The following is a 21693-nucleotide window of genomic DNA, read 5'->3' on the forward strand; positions in this document are numbered from 1 at the left end:
GCTGGCACAGGGACAGCTCAGGGACAGACTGAGGGGAGTCGATGAGCAGCTGTCAATGGGGACTCAGTGGGGAGACTTCCACTCTCAGGTCCTAAAGTCAAAAAGTTCCTTAGACCGAAAGGAGCTGGGAAAGCAGGGGCCATGGACCAGAAATGGGAGCTGCAGGAACTGAAATATACAGAAGCAAAACAGGAGGCAAGAGCAGCTCTGGCCACCAGGAAACAAAGCAGAGCAAAGAAGAGGTTCGCACAAGGCAGAACAAAAATGGAAAGGAAGAACCAAGATGGCCCAGAAGCCTCACTGCAGTGGGCAGAGTGAAGCGCAGCGTTCCCCTCTAGTGCTGTGTGATGGGTGGACTGTGCCCCCTGGAATGGTGTTTACAGCAGAGACCGAGCCACTCGAGGCTCCACTGTCTCCTGGGGTTACTTCCCGCATTTAACCCTCACCTGAAGCATGTCAAAGGACCTTTCTAATAAACAGCTAAAGGACAGCCACATCCCGGCACCTCCCCAGAGACAGAGGTGCTGCCTCCTTTAGGCTTTTCCACCGCAGGCGCCAGCCAGGGCTGGTGCCTCACATGGCACCTAGAAGAAGACTTGTGAGTTGACCCTCAGAGCAAGAAACTAGGTAAAGAAATGGGGCCATGTGATGCTGCTGAGCAGCAGAAGAGAGAAAAATGTGCTTTTTACTTAGCTGGAAAGGGTAAAAGGAAGATACCCCAAATGTAAAGTGACTTTCTGAGTCCCCCTCCTCCCTACCCCTTCTCCTGCCTTCCATGAGTAGCCAGTTCCATCCCGCCTTCCTCCCACTCCCAGGAGAAGTTCCTGCCAGCGCCACCCAACTCTTGAGCCCAAGTGATGCCATCTCCCCTTCCACCTCCCCAGTCCCCACGGGGTCATTCCCTCCTCTATGAGCAGCCTTCCAAGCCCACCCTGCTCCTGCCCAGACACAAAACAGCAAAACCACTTCCTCTTCCTTTTCCTCCATTTATAGCCTTTTCCTCCAAGCAGTGGGTTCATCCCACACCATCTGACTTCTACCCCCAGGCCCCATTAACCCGGAGCCCAGGCCTCCCCCTAGTATTTGCCAGGCCCGGGCATGAATACAAAGGGAAGCCCAAATCCTGTGTGTCTAAATACTGAAAAGTTCTCCATTCAGCTAACAGACTGTTAGAATATCCTCCTGCCTTGACAAATGTACCTTCATGATGACCTCTAACAGGTTTGAATTTCAAATTCCTGGCCTCCCTGAATGTGGTGGCCTATGGAAAGTCAAGTCCCATTCCCTGGCCCACAGGACACCCTCTTCTCCTCCCCACAGCACTATCTCACAACTTAAAGGATCTCACAGGCATGCATAGCGACTGCGACCCCACGCATTCAAGCTCTGCCTATAACTCCCACACACAGCTACTCCTTGGTCATCTCTCATGCCTAAGAGTGCCCACATGGGTGGCACGGTCCACCCTGGGAAGGACAGGCCTTGGAAACATGCCCAGGGCCCCACTGGACAGTCAATCCTGGCATCCCAGGTGCTTGGAGCATGGTCAAATGGAAAGTGTCTGGGAATGCCCGTGGGCCCTGCAGGCTCATCAGCCTGTGGGGAAGAGCAGGGAGCTAAGGGAGAGTCAGAGTAGACCATTCTCACATACATGCCCTGTGGCAGGGACCCCCTTGACCCTGGTCCCGCCTGCCTCCTCCTCCTCCCGTCTCTGGGTTATAATAGAAATAACTGCCAAATGTGACCGACCTCCTCTTCCCTGGTCATGCTTCCTATGACCACAGGAAGGCTCTCCCCACTTCCAACACTTATTTTTGAGGCTCACTCTTCTCATCTTTAAAGGAAGGATTTGGAGCAGATATCTCAGCAGGAACCAGAATTTTAGCAACAAGACAGGGGATGCAGGGGTTGACAGGGCCGGCGCAGGCCCCGGGATTATTGTACGGCTGGCGTCTCTTGACACTCCACTAGCCTAAAGTTGGGATGTTTGGCCATGCCCGATCTGGGACTCAGGTCTTTGGGCCCTGATCTCTAGGGGGAACAGGCAAAGTCTGGGAGTAAAGTGGGTTGGAACTCCATCCAGGTCTTCTGGGTATTCTGTGCTTGCTTGGGGCAATTACTGTCTCTGAGTCTTTCCCCCAAGTGTTGAGCAAGGGTGAGGCCCCTACTTCACGGAGCTGCTGAAGAAATAAACACACCCTGGTCCACGCACCGGATGTGAGGCATCAGCCCAACCCTGCCAAATCCTCTTAAAGCTGCAGGACAGATGTTTGGGTTCTGCAGATCAGATGCTCTTCTGAGAGCCTTGGAAGGAGGCAGTGAGGCAGAGAGATGCTTCAACCGCCATCGTCCCTGCCCTAGGATGAGAGTCCACAGCCCATTGTCAGCACCCAAGGGGTACCCATGCAGCTGCTGTGATCCTGGCACCAGCAGCCCAGGACCCCTCGAGGGACCATTTCGTTCCCTCAGCAGCCCCATGAAGCAGAAACAGGCGGCAGCTTCCTTGGTGGGTCAGTCCTGCACAGTTACTTTACAAGTCAGTCCAAAAGGCCACCCTCGACTCTGGTCTGCAGCCCTCCTGACAATTCCATCCACCTCTTGGTTTCCTCTTGTGAATTTTTTTCCTGCTTAAATTAGTTACAGAGAATTCTGTTCTCTGCAATAGACCCCGGACTGAGGTTTATATATATTCACAGCCATGGTGCTAAATATATGGGGACTGGGCCATACAATTTGTTTGAAAAGTGAGAAGACAGAGGGGTGGATGGGTGAGTTTTCTCCCCTGGACCATTTGCAGATTCTGGGAGCTATCTAAATCAAGGGATGCAAGAGTTGCCGGAGGAGTTTCACCCCACTGGGAACTCCTTTACACGTGACCTTGCTTAGTTTGACAAGGACCAGGAGGACGGAAGATGCACTGTCTGAGATGCAGGTGAGGGTGGTTTTAGAGGAGGCCGAGAGAGAGGGTGTTTTGGGGTGGGGACTGGGTAGGAATGGGTGTGGTGGGCTTGGTGCTAAGGAGAGGGGAGAGCTGACAGCAGGCTGGGGCCCTAGGCCTGGGGAAGGAGAAGGGGCTGCTAGCGTATGCTGGAGAGGCAGCCCAGGCCTCAACTGGAGGTTGGGCCCTAGGAGTCAAGTCATGAAACCCTCCAGGCAGGAGTGGTGGGGAAAGCAGAAAAGCCCTAGCTTCCTGACATGTCCCCACATGCCTGAGGGAGGGGGCAATGGCTGAGCTCCCAGCATGGCAAGGCCAAGAGCAGCCTGGACAACAAGGAGCAGCAGGAGGCCAGAACCGTCACCTCCAATGCACACCTGGCATCAGGTCTCCTTCCTTGCAGACAAAGGGCCTTGGGAAGGTAGCTCACGGGGCCCACCAGTTCCCCATGTGGGAGTCCTCAGATGCAGAGACCAGGAAGCTGCAGATGGGACCTGTAATCCAGGGGAACTGGGGTAAAGTGAGACCAAGAGCAGAACTCAGAATTGGACTCCCCAGCCCCACAGTCTGGGAAGAATGTGAAGAAAACACCTGAGCCAGAAGGGATCACCTAAGCCTCCCTTGGCCAAAGAGCAGACAGTAAAGGCTTTCCTGGAAAAAGGGGCTTGCAGACCCCAACCTCACGACACCAACAGGATGGAAGCCTCGGGGAGGCCAGAGTGATGGCGGCAGCAGGGAAGGAGCGCCTGGGATTCAAGGCCAGGCACAGGGCCACGGGGCAACCTCAGGGATGAGGGGCTCCGGAAGAAGCACAAGGGCTGCCAGGAAAGAGCTGGGGGTGCAGAGCAAGACAGACTGGCCTGGCCACAGCCCCAATGGGACAGCCGCACTGGGCCTGTGTGAGGGCACTCAGAGGGGCCGGGGGCCTGGTGGGGCCCAGGCAGGAAAACGGTGAGGGGCCAAGCCCTGGGTCATCCCAGAGGGTCCCCCACAGTTCAGCCAACTCCCATGGACGCAGAAAGGGAGCAGGAAAGCCCCATGGACCACAAGAGCCAGCAGGACACAGCTCCTGTAGACCCGAAGGAATGTGAGTCTGGAAGGCCTGGAAGGCCAGGAATGAGTGCCACACTATGACACCAGTCACAGGGAATAGCTCAGAACGAGGGAGTCCATTTAAAGCAAGCCACAACAAGCCAGGCCAAATCAAGGGGTCTTCCTGGAAGAGGGGTTGGTAGCAGTTGGAGAACAGGAGTTCTGAGAAAGGGCAGGTGGGCTCTGCCTCTGGGAAGCAAGGAGACTCGGGCTGGGCAGTGGGCTCCAGGCTGCGCCCGAACAGAGGCTTGGGCCGTTAGGCCTGAGGTCACTGGACGCTGGCCTGAGTGCTTCAGCGGGACCAGAGAGACAAGGCATCTCCTAAATCTGAGAAGGAGTAGGAGTGCTTCCTGGCTGTGAACAAAATGAACAGCAGATGGTGGGAGGGCACCAGAGGAGCGGGTGGGACAGGGGTCCAGGACAGGCTGCCCAGGTTGAGCCCAGAGGAGGACCAGTGGGTCCCACAGAGACCCTGGACCCACCAATGACAGCAGCAGGAGGAGGCCAGCCTCTGAGATGCTGGGCCTGGGGCTGAGTGCCTGGAGCCCTGCCTTCAGAGACTAAAGGAGACCCTGAGAACCAGTGAGACGCAGTGATCCCCTAAACCCTGCAGCCAGCCACAAGGGCTTCTTTTAGGTGCACCTCTGGAAGGAAAACATTTATAGTTATTAAGGCAGGGGGAACTTGAGGGAGGGGAATATTCAGCTAAACAACTAAACAGAAAAGGAAGTTCCTGGCCCAGAAGCTACGAGGGTCACCAGAGTCACCTTGGAACTGTCAACTCCTTCAAACCAAGCCCCAGCAGAGCCCAGGGAGCTGTGCTGAGGACACCTAGCTTCCTTGGAACCCTGCTACGGGGAAGAACATTAAAGAAGCTGGAGAAGGAAGCCTGCCCGGGCTGGAGAGGGCTGGGTGGTCAGTGAAGTCTGAGTTAGAGATATCTTGGAAAAATAGAAGGAAGAAAAAGGAGGAAGAACTTATATACCAGCAGCTGAGCCCTTGGGCGAGGCTTGGGAAGAGCACCCCACTTAGAGGGCATGACACAGAACGTGTCAAAGTGGGGTGCCCCTGGCAACAATGGTCTTGTCTACAGCACCCAGACCCTTGTCCCACCTGAAATATCCAGTTCCTGGGGCCCAGCTGTAACCCAACATTGTCCACGAGGTACAGCCACACTTCGAGACATTCGTCCAACAGACGGAGGAACTTCCCTTCACCCCAGAAAAAATTACACGTTTATGCCATAAAGTCACCTTTTTGTCATCTACATTTTGTGTCACGATATCTGAGCCTGTGCAGTGTTTCAAATATTCGCCAACGTCCGTGAGCCACTACGAATAAATAATTGTAAGTAAGGCATTAATTCAGAATTGGGGTTTTCTTTTTAAGTGATGGCTCGTATGTTAAGATGCAAGCACGGGTGAAAAGGTATGGAGGCTCACAGCGTTTGCTCGGTTTTCAAATGATCGAAGTGTGCAGAAAGGGAAGCAGATCTGCCACACTTACAAAGTGGGGGTTAGCTAAGGACATTTCCCTAATTGCCTTTGTAAACAGGACCAAAATTAGCCCCAAGCCCCAAAACACGTGTGTTAAATGTGCTCCGTTTAGAAACAGAATCACTTCTGAGTTGAAATGAAAAGGCAAGGGTGTTTGCGTTTGTAACATTAAGGAATAAAAGTGACTTTCTAAGCCTGAGTAAGAACTGTTTGGCCAGATCTCCACCCACTGGAGCAAAGCCATCCCGGAGGACACTTCCACACTCCAGGGGCCGCAGGGTTCCCCCCGCCCAAGGCCGGCGGAGGCAGCCGAGGGGAAGGGCCTGGACTTGGACTCCCGAGGTTCATGGACCACTTTGATCACCTCTTAAGTTTCCTGAGGAGCAGAATGAGTCCTTCAACAGAAGCAGCTCCTGCTGATGAAGAGAACGGGGACCCAGTGCGACAGGCAGGCAGCTGAGCAGGGGTTCCTGGAGCCCAGGGTTGGGTCTGGGGACCATAGGGCAGCCCTGGCTGAGGGCCCTGAGGGGACAGAGCCTGTCAGGGTCCAGGGCCTACCCCTCTGTGCTTCCCACAAATGTGTACCGCTGTCCTCCTCCTCCTCCCTTGGTGCAGGCTCACACTGAAACCTCCCTCACGAAGGAGGCCTGGGGCTGGCAGGAAGCAGAGCAAAGGAGGGACCCTGGCTGGCTGTGGCCCTCTTGGGACGGCTGCACTGAGCCTGTGTGAAGGCACTTGGAAGGGACAGGCATCCAGCTGGGGCTCAGGCGGTAGAAGGTGAGCAGCCTCAGGCTCTGGGCCATCCCAGAGGGTACCCAGAGTACAACCAACTCTTAATGGAGATAGTCAGGGGGAGCAGGACAGACTTGTGGGCCACCAGAGCCACTAGAACACAGCTCCTGCAGACCTAGGGCTGGGCTGAAGGCCACAGGGTGACATCAGGGAATAGCTCAGACCCACAAAGTTTAGAATACCCCATAGCAACCCGGGGTGAATCCAGGCCTTCCTGGAGGAGAGTTTTGTAGCAATTGGAGAAGAAGAGTCTGAGAAAAGGGTAGGTGGGCTCTGCCTCTAAAAAGCAAGGAGGCTGGGGCTGGGAGGTGGGCCCAGGCTGGCCCCGAACAAAGGCTTGGGCGGTTCAGCCTGCAGTCACTGGACGCTGACCTGAGTGCCTCAGCCTGACCAGAGACACAAGGCATCTCCTAAATCTGAGAAGGAGCAGAAAGCCCGAAGGACCAGAGAGGATCACTTCCCAGCCATGGAGAATCGCAGCAGATGGTGGGAGGGCACCAGAGGAGGGGTGGGCCAGGGGCCCAAGACAGGCTGCCCAGGCCAGGCATGGAGGAGGACCAGTGGGTCCTACAGAGACACTGGACCCACCATAGACAGGGGCAGAAAGAGGCTGACCTCAGAGACTGTGGTCACTGACTGGGGGCTTTTAAGTCTAGGAATGCTCCCACATGGCCCTGCCTCCCTGTACAGGGCTCTGAATCCTGGGGTGTGGGAGGCCAGGGCAGCAGAAAATTGAGTGACAGTACACAACAGAGGGACGTCTAGGCTTTTGGGAAGGGAGGTCATCAGGCTCCCCACCCATCAGACACTGTAGCATCTGGGCGCACACTGACCCTGGAATTGAGTTTCCTGTGGCCCCCTCTCTCTGGCAGACCTCCTTCTTTTTCCTTGACCACAGGCAGTTACCCCCGCCGTCCACTAAGCCTTAGACCCATGACTGGGGTTCCCAGTGGGAAGGGAAATGGGGAAAAGGACACCGAGGGTCATGGCAGTGCAACGTGGGAGGAATACAGCATAGACCGTGGCCCCGTAGCTTTAAATAAGAAATTTATTGCAAATATAGAAATTGATTCTCTCCATACAGGAATCTCCGAGTTGAGGAAAACAATTTCGTGCCATTCAGTTTTAAAACAGGAAATTGAGGGCAGGGAGAGGCAGATATAGGGAAGAGAAAATAAAGTTAACCCCCACCCCCAAAAGAAGAAAAGGAGAGGGTTCAAGGCCCTCAGAGGAAGGAAAGGTTTGTAACACAGCAAGGGTTCACAGGTTCAGAGCCCAGGGCCTAAGCCCAGCTCTGCAGGACCCAAACCAGGTGCCCAGCCACAGCCAACTTGGGGACTGGCGGCTCCGGAGGGAGGGAGGGAGGAGGGAGGGAGGGAAGGAGGTGTGGCCACCACTGCAGGAACTCCAAGCCCCTGTCAGCCCTGTGCTGGAGTGCGGAGTGGCAGAGGGGCAGGAGGAAGGAGGAGCAGGCCCAGACCATCTTGCCCGCCCTACAGGACCCCCTTCCTCTCCCTCCTGCTCAGCAGGACTGCCTGACCTTTAGTGAGGGCTGAGGCTGCCTCTGGAGGCAAACAGTATGGACCCTGGTTTTGTCTTAGAGGTGGAAGGACCCAGGGTCAGGGAGGGAGTGTGTCGGGATGGAATCTGAGCGTGAGAGTTAGAGGAGGTCCCCTCTCCTGGGGCTCAGCCACCTCCGGAGCAGCCACTTCGTCAGAGAGGAGAGATGGCAATGGGGTCGGGCAAGGCTGCCCCAACCTTCACACTGGCTTCCACGGGCAAAGTAAGCCCCTTAGGGCTGAGTTTCCCCACGCTCCCCAGTGGCTTGCCCCACCCATCCACATTGATGGAAAGGGGGCTCTGCTGGGCCAGGAATGGGCAGGGGCAGAGTAGTAGGGGACAGAGGCGGGGCTTGGGGGACAGGCAGCCACTGCAACCCCACTCCCTCCAGTCTCGTGTTCACACCCACCCACCCACCCTTCTGGCTCCTCTTGTCATTCAGAGCTTGGCTCCCTGTCCCCCCATCCCACAAGGGATGCTCCCTGACCAGCCTTGCCCCTCCCCACCCCATCACCCTATTTTAATTTTCTGCAAAAGGCACCAGTCACTAGAGAGCATTGGGTCTATTCCTTCCCTGCACTTAGGCCCCTTATAAGCCAGGACCTGTCACTGTTGTCCCTCTTTCCTGATGCCATCCCAGCCTTAGCACTGTCGCTACCTAGTTTCTTTTTTTTTTTTTTGAGACAGAGTCTCGCTCTGTCGCCCAGGCTGGAGTGCAGTGCCTGGATCTCAGCTCACTGCAAGCTCCGCCTGCCGGGTTTACGCCATTCTCCTGCCTCAGCCTCCCGAGTAGCTGGGACTACAGGCGCCCACCACCTTGCCCGGCTAGTTTTCTGTATTTTTTTTTTAATAGAGACGGGGTTTCACCATGTTAGCCAGGATGGTCTCGATCTCCTGACCTTGTGATCCGCCCGTCTCGGCCTCCCAAAGTGCTGGGATTACAGGCGTGAGCCACCGCGCCCGGCCTAGTTTCTTGACTCTAACTTTCCTTTCCTCTCCTTTCCTTCTCTGCACTTCTCTTCCCCTCTCTGTTAAATTTCCAGGAGGGGGTGGGGCAGCCGACCAACTTCCAGTTGAGAACATGGATGACTCTCAGCCAGCCTGACACTCCCCACTGCTGCTGCCTTGCCCCAGCTGCCTCCCGAGGGCGATCCAGGCCTGGCCTTCCCAAGTGGGTCTTTTTACTCCCACCCTCCTCACTCACCTGACAGCCCTTTTCCCAGACCTACCCAGACACGGACTCCCCAGCCTCAACACAGGCTGCCCCCACAGGCCTCCTGCACTGCCCCAGGAAGGGAGCCCAGGTGAGGAATCTTTGGTGGGCAGAGAGACTCCTCCTGCCGTGGGGAGAAGCAAGGCCGGGACCTGTGACGAGGTTTCCCCACCAACCAGGCTTTCCTGCCTTCCTTCCAGAGCTCTGTGTTTTGCTTCTGGAAGGCCATAAGCTCCAACGGAGGGTTAGCTGCACCTGCTGTGCCCTCCAGGAAGGGGTAGATCCATCGTGCTACTTCCCAGAAACGGCTTCAGAGGACCTTCTCCAACAGAGGCAGGCAAGCCCAGGTGTGACCTCGTTCGGGCCCAAGGCAGGAGGCTTCCGTCCAGGGCGCAGCACCCACATGTCCTCCAGCCAGCTTGGCCCCTCGCTCCACCGGGCCCCCATCTCCCCTCCCTCCCTGTGGCCCCCCTGTCCTCCTCTCCTGGTGTCTGCCCTGCTGGCCTGCCCCAGACCACAGCCCAGCTCCACCATGCTCATCACCATCACAACCCAGACCTTGGATGGCAGCGTTTTGTGAATACTTCCTTCCTGCCTGGGAAAAACTCATCCTGAGCAGGATGTGGGACACAGATGCAGGCCAGCCTCTGGGTGGGCTCTGGCCTGGCCGGGAGGCCAGACACCTGAGTTTAGACCCTGCTCGGCCTCACAAAGAACCACGTGAACTGGGTCTTCAAGGCCAGTTCCCCAACTGGATGATCAGAGTCCTGCTCTTTAGAAGGGCCCCTGTCCCTGCAGTCAGAGAGTCTGAGGTTTTGATAGATATCTTCACGCAGGAAGGATGGGGAAATGGCAAGCACGGGCCCCTAACTCCTGCTGCTGGGAACCCTCTCTGGGGCCCACCCCAGGCATGCTCCTTCTTCCCACGGGTTCCTTTCTCAAAGCCCCCAGCCTCTGCATGAAGCCCCCCACGAAGCCTCAAGCTCCTGGCCTCCTATACTCAGCAGTGTGACTGATCCTCCACCCCAGCTGGCCAGCCAAGTCACCAGGCCTCTGTCTGGGAGCCCTGACTTCCTCATCTGCAAAACGGGAACAAGCACGACTGACAGTCCCTTCCACAGGGATACAAGCCCTTGAGGAGGCTTCCCTGGGGCTGCCCTCCCTGGCATGGAGGAGGAGAAGGAACTACAGACGAGGGAGGTGGCAGTGGAGAGAGGGAGGGAGGAACGGAGGTGGCACTTGGGCCCAGTGCTAGAAACACAGGAGGTGGGTGTGGGGCAGGGCTGTGTCTTGGTGGCACCTGTTTTGGGTCTGTTTTTGCAGAGCTGACCCCTCCCTGGGTTTCAAGAGCTGCTCGTCAGATCACAACAGACGGAATGTGGGAAAGGAGGGCATCAGAGAGGGGGCGGGGGAGTCTGGACAAACTGGCACATACACGACAGATGTTTGCTCAGAAAAATACAGTAAAATCGTCATGCAAATATAACAGGGAGTCTGCTTCCTCACACCCCTGGCTTCTCTGCCTGCTTGCTTTTCTCAGTTGTGCCAACTGGGTGTGAGGAGGGGTTGGGGGCAGGTTTTGGGGGCCGGGGGAGGTCTGCTCCGCGTATCCATGCCGCCCCCTCCCCTCCTCGCCCCGGGAGAACAGTCTTTTCTTTGCAAACGTCACTCTCAAAGTGAGCCCTGGGCTTTGTCCACCCAAAGTTGGTGTGAGAGAGGTGCTCAGCTGAGCCCAAGCCTCCTAGCCCTCTGCTGTCCTCCCCTACCCCCTGCCCCCAGCAGGAAGGTCGTTGGGGTCCCCTAGGGGATGGCACTAGCTTTCCTTGTCAGAGCCCCTCCCCACCAACAGTGCTGGTCTTGGTGCCACTCCAGTGCCTACCCTCACCCCTCAGTCACACTCCCCAAATCTCAGGAAACCCAAGACTGGAGGTCTCCGACAGGGCCGTGGGGAGAGCCAAGGCCCCCTATGCTGAGGTGGGTGGGAGCCAAGGGACTTGTTGCTAGGCAGGCAAAGCTGCTAGTCCAAGCGCTCCCACACCCCACTGGCCCAGCTCCCCGCCAGAGGTGAAGGATGATGGACTTCGGCCCATCAGCATCCTGACTGGTCAAGACCCCAGTATCAGGACCCCAGATGTGCCTCCCAAAAGAGCTGGCCCCAGGAGCTGCTGCCAGGCTGGCCCTCCCTCACCACCCTCTGCCACCGCCTACACGGACAGAGAACCGCAGAGCCCAACGGTCACTCTGGACACCAACTGCCAGGCACAGGGTTACCATGGTGACAGAGGCCGCCTCGGAGGGGGCGGGGCGCCACAAACCCAACCTGCTCCCCGCCCCTCTCGGGTGGGGGCCTCACTGTTTGTGCTTTGTTTGATGTTGGGTGGGGGGGGGTCAGAAAAAGGGGAGTGGCCATTGCCATGGAAATATGGGAGCCCCTCTGGCCAGGAGACCAGGCCTGGATGAGCAGCCCAGAGTGGGTGGGTAAGAAAGCCCTCCTTCCCCAGGTGGGCAGCTGAGACAGGGGCCGAGATCCCACGATGGGGTCGGGCAGGTGGGGACGCAGGCCATGGGGACAGGCAGGAAGTCCCCCATGACAGCTCCTCCCTGTAGCCCCCCAGGCATCACAGTAGGGGTCTCGGAGGACCAGAGAAGCTGAGGCCGGGGGCCTGCACCTGAGATGTCCTGGTAGCCGGCCTGCCCACCACACGCCCTACTCTTCCCAGGCCACGTGGAAGACACTTGAAGTGGGCTGGTGGAATGTCGCCCTGCCTCGGCTCCTTTCCCATCAACAGGACCCTCTCCCTTCTCCTGGCTGCTGGCATAGGGGGCAAAAGCCCCCCAGGATTCTGAATCACAGCTGCACGCTCTGGGGGCATTGCCATGTGGCTTTCTAGGAAGAAAAAGCACTGCCTGACTCTCAAGTCCCTCAGCCCCAAGGGGAGAACTTCAGAAAGGGATGTAGGGTGGGCGGAAGGCGGGAAGGGGTCCACAAGGGAGCTGCAGGGGGTCTGGGACAGGACTGGGCTGGGAAGTTGGGGGACTTGAGGCTAAGCTGCTGTGTGACCCTGGGGTTGTCCACTCCCTTCTCTGGGCCTCAGTTTCCCCCTCTCTAAAGTGGAAGAAGACATTGCCCATTGTCTGTCTAATGCTAAATCTGCAGGTGACTTGACCCCCAGCTTGGGCGGGGACCCTCTCCCTACCCCAGAGGGGCTTCAGTCCCTCTCTACCCGAGCCTTCTTGGTCCCCACACCTGTTTCTAGCCCCAAACCCCCAGACCCCACACCCTTTCTTGGCTTCCTTCCTCCCCCCACTGGCCCCCGGCCCTGCACACCCCAGTAGAGTCCCTGGGCAGCACAGTAGACGACTGGTTTCGGTATCAGTTTGTAAACTTTAAGGAAAATGTGTCTCTGTTTTCCTGTCCGTTATTGTCAGATGTTGGTTTGTTCACAGTCGGGTGGTGGTCAGGTGTGTGTGTGCGTGCGTGCGTGCGGGTCTGCATGTGCGTCCTCTCCTGGGCCTCGGCCCCCGAGTCTGCTCCCCGCCCTGGCCGCCTGGGCCCTTCCCCCATAGGGCCCCCAGCCCTCTGGCTCCGACCTCACCAGGGAGGAAGGGGGGTCACAGCTTCTGCTGGGCCGAGACCCCCTTCCAGTAATCGAGGATGTCATGCAGATCCTCATCCTTGGCAAACTGGACCTTCTTGCGCAGGGCGTGACCAGCGGCCATGTACACCTCCTCCCGGTGGTGCTTCTTGTAGGGCCGGAAGCGCTCCCAGATCTTGTGCGTGCTCTCGGATGAGTACTCAGGGCTGGAGGAGTACCCTGAGTAGTAGTGTCTGGGGGAGAGCTGTGAGTAGGTGGAGTCACGCTTGGAGCGGGTCAGCGGCTTGAGGAAGGACACGCGCTGGCTCAGGCTGTCGGCACCCTCCTCGTAGTACAGGGCGGGAAAGCTGTGCCGGTGTTCGCTGCAGTGGTAGGCTGGCTTCACCTCCAGGTGGTGGATGCCCCCGCCCCCACCGCTGCCCCCACCACTGCCCGCCGGCACCAGTGGGAGCCGGTCCAGCGGGCTGTTGAGGGGGCTGCCCTTCTCGATGTACTTGGAGTCGCCCTTGGCCAGCCCTGTGGCGGCCGGATGGTCGGGCACGTCCAGGCTAAAGACCTTGGCGCTCTTGATGGAACCACTGGACGACACGCTGCAGGTCTTGCGGGTCACGGCCGCGTCGGCACTCAGCTGGCGCTGTAGTGGGTGGTGGGAGCTCTCTTTGTAGGGAGGTGAAAGGAAGCTGGGCCGCTCCAGGGCCCCGGGGGCAGTGGCTGAGGAGGCGGCAGCAGCTGCAGGGAGGGACTGGCACTCGAAGGCCAGCTCGGGGTCCCCACTGCCACTGCCGCCTCCCAGAAAAGAGGCCGAGTCCAGTTTGAGGGCATCAATGCAGTTGTTAATGATCTGGTTGACCTTGTCCACCTCCTTGGCAATGGTGGAGATCTCTGCAGCAGAGCCCTGGCCGTTCTCGAGGTCCGGGAGGTCATCCTCGGGCCGAGCCAGACCATCCCCACCGGCGCCTGTGCGCACCTCAATATAGTTGCCTTTGGTGGCCACCTTGGGCGTGTCCAGCCCAGCCTCCAACCCCTTGGCGGTGGGCAGCTTCTCCCCGATCATGGAGGGGATGGAGGCCATGCGAGACACGGGCAGCACGGGAGGCTCACCCAGCTTCTGGGCGGCATGCACAATGGAGCCAGCATCCACATCAGCCCCATAGCGCATCTCCAGGATGGTCTTCTTGACACTGACGGACTTCTGCTTCTCCTCCTGCATGCGCCGCTTGCGCAGGCAGTAGTACACGGCTCCCAGCACGATAACCATGCCGAAGAGGCAGCCCAGGATGGTCATGATGTAGTGGGTCGTGGTGGAGGTGCTGGGCGCCAAGTCTCCGGGGACGGGGTCCCGGGTGGTGAAGGTCAGGCAGGTGTGGTTGAAGCGGCGGCTGTTGCGCAGCGAGGTCACGCAGAAGGTGTACTCCGTGTGCGCACGCAGTTTGTCCAGCGTCACAATCTCCTTCTTGTTCTTGAGGGTCATGACGTCGGAGAAGTAGCTGTTGTTGTACTGCACCAGGACGTACATCTTGCTGTAGGGGTGTGGGATGATGACCACCAGGGTGGCCGAGGTGAAGGTGACGTGGTGCAGCTTGATGGCGGGCCCTGCCGACGCATCCGTGGTGGACGAGGCTGGCGGCTCCACCGAAAGGATCTCATCGGGGTTGAAGCCCGAGTTCTCGTCCGGCTCCCTCTGGGCATCGGTGGAGTAGGGTGTGGGGTGACTCACGGGCCGGGCGGGCAGCGAGCCGTTCCGGCACTTGGCCTGGAGTACGGTGATGGCATTGAGGCTGTGGTAGGGCCGGGGCACCAGCAGCGGGTAGCCGGCAAACTCCCGCGGCGACTCGCACTGCAGGCGGTCGTAGTTCTTGGTGACGTTGTTGAAGACCACGAGCCAGGCCAGGAAGCCGAAGAGGTCGCACTCACAGTTGAAGGGGTTGCCGGCCAGCTCACACACCATCAGGCTGGCGAGGCTGGCAAAGGTGGCGCCGTCCAGGCGGCTGAGGCGGTTGGAGGACAGGTCGATGCTGATGAGGCTCGGGCACTCGGAGAAGGCGGTGGGCGTCACCACCTCGATGAGGTTGTGCTGAACAAAGAGGAACTGCAGGCGGCTCATGCCACGCAGCATGCCCTCCGTCAGGTTGCTGAGCTTGTTGTAGCCCAGCTGCAGGACCTGCAGGCTCGACTGGCCCAGGAAGGCACCGTCCTCGATGTAGGAGATCTCGTTCTTGGTAAGGTTGAGGTCGGTGAGGTTCCCAAAGCGGTTGAGTGAGGAGTAGAGCACAGCTTTGAGCTTGTTCTCGTTGAGCCGCAGGTCATGCACGGTGCTGTTGATGTGCTGCGGGATGGTCTCGTAGGGCGGCTGGTTCTGGCTGCAGATGGCCAGCCACACGTAGCCCTTGTCGCCCTCAATGAGCCAGCAGTCGGCACTCACGACACCCGGCCGGCACACGCACAGCAGCGCCACCGCCCACAGCCCCAGGCGCAGCATGGCGCTGGCCTTGGAGTGAGGGGCCGGGGCAAGGCAAGGGGTGCCTAGTGGCCAGAGGCTGGGGCTGGCAGTACAGTCCTCCCTGGGGCCGCCACCATCTTGGGGGCAACCCCCAGCACGGGGGCCCCAGGCAAGGTGGGTACAGCTAGTGCCAACTGCTGGGGGCCTTCTAGGGTGCTACAGCAGGCACTAGGCCTGGCTGGGGCTGGGGGCCCCACGGCAGGGTTGCTCCTTGTCTCTTGCTAGGAAGGTACAAGAGTTCTCAGGGCTTGTCTTCCTCCTTGGCTTCCGGGCTCAGAACTTCAGACGATTCCCACAGGAAGCTGGAGAGTGCCGCACTGAGCAGGGAGTGAGAGAGATGCGGGCAGGAAGGAAGAGACCCATGTGCACCTGGTTCCTGAAAGGCAGCATCGAGAGTGGGTGACAGATCAGTGTGAGGGCTCAGAGCAGCCCTGTCAAGCTCCAGCGCAGGCCCCCCGTCCCTTCTCCACACCCCGTCCCAGGGCCTCTGTGCCAGCAAGCACTCTGGGGTCCCTGTTACATCAAAGAAGTGGGGTTGGTGGGTGGCAAGAGGCAGGAGGGGGCCCAGGGGCTGGGATGGAGGGAGAAAGAATAGTGGGAGTAGGGGCAGAGTCTGAGGACCATGGGCACAGAAGGGACACCGGAGAGAAACAGGTGGGCACAGGTGCAGACACACACCCCCCAGCACCCTGGAGACCACGCTCATCCCCCCACCTGCACAGAGAACCACATGCCCTCACATGAGCCAGACCTCCACGGCATGCACACGCAGACAGCTACACACACACACGAGCACACCTACAATCTGCACACGACAAGCAGGCGCATACACACACGTCCACATACCCAAGCGGGCACCCCTGAATCCAGATAAAGAATTAAGAAGCCCAGCAAAATGCCTCCTTTCCTCCAGGCCCAAAGATAAATAATTCATTTGTTGTGTAACTGCTCTTGTTCCAAAAATAATTCCCTTGTCTCAGCTTCCATGGGGGAGGGGGAGTAGAACATCGCAGCTGTCGGGCCCCCCAAGCAGGGGGACGCAGAAGCCAGGGTCTCCCACAGTGGGAGGGCGTGGGGACAGCTCGCCCCACAGGCAGAGCAGAGACAAGGGAAAGAAAGGCAAGCCTCTGGGAGGCCAGAGGTACCCCAGCATCGTCTCCCCAAAGTGCCTTCCCTGGAACACCTTGATCCTTGGGAGGGGGCCAGCCTTCTGGAATAGCATGGCTGAGGCCCGGCTCCCCTTCCATGGCTGGAGAGTCAGAAGCCCAGAGAGGGACAGAGATTTGCCCCAACTAACACAGCACAGCCTGGACCAGGATCAAGGTTCCCAAGGCACTGAGCCCAAGCCAGAAGTCAGGAGGCCTGGAGCCCCACATCTACTCAGCCCAGTCAGCTAGGTAAACCACAACATCTTCTGAGTCTATTTCCACAACTACAAAGTGGGCCCCTTTCCGGCCCATTTGATGGGGGAGAAGAAGCAGGGGACTCACGCTGCCCATTTCCAAGATGTAGAAGGGTAGGGGAGGCACCACGGGGGTCACCGTGGCAGACCATCTGCATCAACCCTCACTTTCCAAGTGGGGAAACTGAGCCACAGACTCAGGGGAGATTTGGCCAGGTTGCCCAGCAAGCTGGACACAGCTCCTTGGACAGACCCCAGCCCCAGCCCCCACCCTGTGCTCTCAACTATGGAAACAGCCCAGCAGGGGCCAGGGATGTGAAGATTAGGTCTGAGAAATCCACGTTTGGACACAGAAAGTCAGAGACGTTTCACAAGAGCCACCTCTGCCTCTCTCTCCTCCTCCTCCTGGGAAAGTCCAGGAAAGAGCACTTAAAACAATGTTTAAACCTTTGCCATTAAAGCAAAACCAATTTACAGCACTGAGCCCCAGAGGGCTGGAACAGAGGAAAGGGAAATGGGTGCGGAGGCGGGGTTAATCCCATAGGAAGTCCGAGGTGGGGATGGTGAGGTGAACAGGGAGTCCAGATGGCCCGCTGGACTAAAGGCTGACGCTATGTCAGAGGCTGTGATGATCTGGACCTCTGAGGCCAGCCTCACACCTCCCCAGTCGCTACAGAACCAGCTTGGGGGGTGCCACAAGGCAGCCAGGCAGCAAGGGGTGCCCAGGCAGCAGACAGCAGCTCTGTCCTTGGCTGTGCTACACAAAGGTCTCAGGGCTGCAGAGACCTTGGCCCCATCCAGTATGGCCACTGGCTCCTAGGGCACCCCAGGCCAGTTCTATTCCTCTCTGAGCCTCAGTTTCCCCTCCCACAGGTAGCAAGGTTGTACTGGAATTGCTTGCCACTTCAGAGATCCACGAGCCGGCCTGTCAGAGGACCCTCGTCTGCTCCAATGCAGTCCCTCCTCCTCATCGGGGAATGTCTGGGGACCGCATTTGTATGCAGGTGCACACGCAGGTGGCTCAGAGTGCCGATGCAGGGGTGTGCTGACGTGTACAAGTCAAGGATGTGCGGGCAGGCGCGTGTGCACACGTCCTGTGCATCAGCTGCAGGGGTATGTGCTTGTGTGTGGAGGGGCGGGAAGGTATGTGTGTCGGGGACGTCCCAGGGAATGCAAGCACCCATCTATGTTATAGTTGGCATGTTTAAGTACATGTGTGTTCTGTGTTCTACACGTGTGTATGTGTATGCCTACATGCAACTCCAGCCCCTTTCTTCACATCTGAGTTGCTCAAACCAGCATCCCCACAGCCAGACCCAGGGTACTGGACAAAGCCAAGCTGTCTGGAGCCCTGCGAAAGCCCAGGCCCTGCCGAAGGACAGGAAGATGCTGAGCGTGGAGGGGCGTGGGAGAAGAGGCCCACGTGGGAGGGGAGCTAGCCTCCCCACCAGCTCTTCCCAAACAGTCCAGGGTGGGCAGAGGCCCTCCGTGCCCCAACCCCAGCCACTCAGAGCTCTGCCCACCTGAGCCTCAAGGTGACCTGTGGCCCTCTCTCCTCTTCCTCCTGGTCTCCAGGATGGCTTGGGCTGGAACCAGCTCCCACCCACCCCCGTGACTCAGACGGAGCTGGGAGGAGGCTCCCATCGCCCTGTCCCAGGTGCGTCAGCTGCCCGGTCCCCATCCCGGGCTGCCTGCCTGACACCCGTGGAGACCTGACGCAGCCAGAGAGGGAACAGAGAGGCCGAGGCAGAGAAGGCGCTGACAGCAGCACTTGGCCCCCGGCCCAGCTGCTCACACACTCAAGGTGTGGAGGGTGGGGACGCCAGCCTGTCCTCTCAGGTCTGAGGCTGAGGGTCCAGTGGTCACATGGCCAAAGTCATGCCCTTCCCCTCCTCCCGTGAGGGTGGTCCTCCCACACACACAGCAGGGGGGACAGGGCAGCACCCCACATACCCAGGTGGTGAGAGACGGGAAGAAGGGGGGCGCTGCAGGGAGGAGGCGAGCATTGAGAATGGTGTAAAAGCAAAAATATTAAGACAGCCGAGCAGAGACAGACAGAGGAGGAGAGAAAAGGAGAAAGCGCGTCTGAGACAGAGGCACCGATGGTAGTGAGCTATCTAGATGATAGATGGGGGGGGGGGCGGGGGACACGGGCGCCTGCTTCCCTCCCCCGGCCCAGAGGCCAGGGAGACAATTGACACCTGGTCTGGCTGAACCACCGGAATGCAGCCTGTGACCAGCCCAGAGGGAAGGGGGAGCGACGGAAGCAGCTGTGGGGCACAGAGGCCTCTTCTGCCCAGAGCCTTGGTGGCACAGCCCAGGAGGGGTGCAGCCATGCAGGCAAGCAGGCATTGAGGGGTGGCGTGTTCCAGCAACGAGCGGTCCTCCCTGGCCTGACTGGACCCTTCCCCTAGAGCATTTCCCCATTCAGGTCCCAAGTATCCCACCAGCAGCTGTCTTTAAGGGGCGCTCTCTCCTTCCACCACAGAAGAAACAGCTGCACTGCCAGGGTACATGCTGCTATCGGGGGTTCCTGGTCTGCAGGTTGCATGCTGTATGACATTCCCTCTCATGGGGACATTTGTGGGCAGAAAGGAGAGTCAGTGAGACCCCACAGCCCCTGCTGCTCTGAGGGCAGAGCTGGTGGTGCAGGGGTGTTCGTTCAGAGCTGGGCAGGACCGCAGACCCCAGAGTCACTCCAGGCAAATGCCTCCCCTCTCCAGGTAGTCAGCTGCCCAGTGATCCCGCTGGCTTTGTGCCCTTTCCGCCTGGGTGCTCCAAGGTCCGGGGTCCCTCTCTGGACTCAAAACTGAGAAGACGAGGAGTCCTGGCTCAGCCCCACCCCGCCCCCCTCAGAGGGCAAGCCTGGCACAGTGCCCGGCCTCTGTGAATGACAGCCGCTGTTATTAACGGGGGTTTTATCATTATTTCTTCACAACCCTCATCACCCAAGATCAGGGTTCCCCTGGACTCAAGCTCGCTGAACCTCGGGGTCACGTCCTCTCGGCCTCCTACTATAGGCAGACTCCCAAGCTTCCCTGTCAGAGGAGCGTCTGGACTCCCGACCCGGGGAGAGCCCCCACTGCACTGTGGTGTGTGGGAGGGGCTGAGGGGGTTGGGCTAACTCCCCAGGGTGGATGACAGGGTGGACAGAGTGAGGCCAGCTGGGGATGCAGGCAGCGGAGGTCAGCAGGGAAGATGAAGGTCCGATCAGCTATGAGACCCTGGGTGAGTTGCAGGCCCTCTCCGAGCCTCAGTTTCTCCTCGCGTGGCAAGGTGAGTACCACCCAGCTCCCAGAGTTCCCCCGAAATCCCAAGACCAGACAGACACACACACGCTCAGTGCAGGGCAGGAGGCCCCACAAACGCACCACCCCAGGCTCCCACTTGTGCGGCCACACTCTTGCAGGGACACCCGTCAGCTCCAGGAGCAGGTGGGGGAAAGCGCGGTCTGTGTCCTGGCCTCCCAGGAGCAGGGACGTGAGGCTCGGCCAGGGAAATCTCATTTGCAGCAGCTCATAAGCCCTGGCACGGGCTCTTCCCTGAGCCAAGCTGGCCAAGGCTCCCGGAGGTGTCATTGTCACCGTCCGTGTCAATGCCATTACTGAGGATTAGGAGGATGGAGGACTCCTGGGGCCCAGCCAGGTCTCTCAGGCAGGCAGCCGCCTCACCCCTCACTGCTGGAACCCCAGCACCAGGCCAGGAACTCCACCCTCAGGGACAAAGTTTGCCACCCCCCCGGGGAAGAGACTCAAACCGGGGGTCCGAACACTGGTCTTGTCACCGCCTGGAGCTCCCTGGGCCTCAGTTCCTCGTCTGCAAAATGGGCGGATTATACCTTCACCATGGAATGACCGTTTGGTAAGTTAACTGGATTTCCAGCGCAATGAGCCCTTGCTTCAGGGCATGGATGGTGTGAGGAAGGGTCCTGGTATCGAATGCTGAGCTGTGTGACATCAGGCACATCACTTAACTCCTCTGGGCTTCAGTCTCCTGGCCTCTAAGATAGTCACATACCCTTTGTCCAGTGCTCCTTTGTGTCTTGACATTTGACGTTCCTTGAATCTTATATCAACCCCACACAGCTGGTGCTGTCAGCCTCATCGTATAGATGAGAAGACGAAGGCTCTCTCCTCCCTGGCTTCCCTCCAAAGAGCTGGGACCATGGCAGGGGCGGGACATACACTGAACCAGTCTACTGGGTTTTCTGCCCCTGTCAGAGGAAAGGTGCAAGGGGGAGTTGTCCACAAGCCTCGAGAGACTTCAATGTTTCCATCAATCAGGAAGTACTGATTCCAGGCCAGCTGTGCTCCTCAAACCCCTAGGCACGCTCCCACCCCAGGACCTTTGCTCTTCTCGCTGCCTGGAATGTTCTTCCCCCAGAATCCCCATAATCCACTTCACTGAGATCTCTGCTCAATCACTCCCTACCCCTGACCCCTGCCTTCTCTGGGCCCCCAGTCTGAAATAACTCACTCCTCACCCAACCCAGGCTTCGGTCCCCTGACAGCAGCCAGCACTACCTGGCGTCACTTAGTTCATCATTGCCCTGCCTTGCCCCATCCCCAGCAGAAGAGCAAAGCAGGATTTGACCTTGTTCCCTGCTGTTACCCCCATGCCTAGAACAGGGTCAGACACACAGCAGGTTCTCGGGACGTGCTGTGTGGAATGAGAGCTTCAGGCTAGGGATGCGAGGGAGATCCTGGAGCCCCTGACTTCACTGAGTCAGAATCTTCAATATCAGAGGGAGAAGCCTCCCTGTGATGGGGCACAAAATGTACCAAGCCTTCCCTTTGGCCTCACCACCCTCCTTATGCCACCCATTTTATAGGCAAGGAACTGAGACTCAGAGAGGTGCAGTGATGCGCCCAAGACCACACAGCCAAGAACCCAGGCCAGCCTGAGCTCGTGGAACCAGCAGACTTTCCAAGACTCCTCCCTGGAAGATGATGTCCCATCACCTGCCAACCTCCAGTGACAGGGCTCTCAGCACCCACCTAAAGCTACTGGTTCTTTTTTTTTTTTCCTTTGCTCACTGCAGCCTCCACCTCTCAGGTTCAAGTGATTCTCCTGCCTCAGCCTCCCAAGTAGCTGGGACTACAGGCAC

General features: G+C 58.5%; 1 protein-coding gene and 1 long non-coding RNA gene across 4 annotated transcripts in view; one reads left to right on the plus strand and one right to left on the minus strand.

The window, feature by feature from the left end:
* The first annotated feature begins 11466 nt into the window (after positions 1-11466).
* On the plus strand, positions 11467-12487 carry LOC117070062. The gene is made up of 2 exons (XR_004431758.1): positions 11467-11562; positions 11696-12487. It is a non-coding gene; the product is annotated as an uncharacterized LOC117070062 (long non-coding RNA).
* Positions 12488-12671: 184 nt separating this feature from the next.
* The window catches only part of ELFN2 (extracellular leucine rich repeat and fibronectin type III domain containing 2), a 44453-nt gene continuing 35431 nt past the window's right edge, over positions 12672-21693 (minus strand). For all 3 annotated transcript variants that reach the window (XM_033188667.1, XM_033188677.1, XM_033188687.1), the window contains exon 2: positions 12672-15560. In XM_033188667.1, coding sequence (XP_033044558.1) covers positions 12701-15163 — 2463 coding nt within the window. In that variant the 5' untranslated portion in view covers positions 15164-15560 and the 3' untranslated portion in view covers positions 12672-12700. The remainder of the gene's footprint in view (positions 15561-21693) is intronic.

Source organism: Trachypithecus francoisi, unplaced genomic scaffold, assembly GCF_009764315.1.
Source record: "Trachypithecus francoisi isolate TF-2019V2 unplaced genomic scaffold, Tfra_2.0 Contig01580, whole genome shotgun sequence".
Classification (NCBI taxonomy): domain Eukaryota; kingdom Metazoa; phylum Chordata; class Mammalia; order Primates; family Cercopithecidae; genus Trachypithecus; species Trachypithecus francoisi.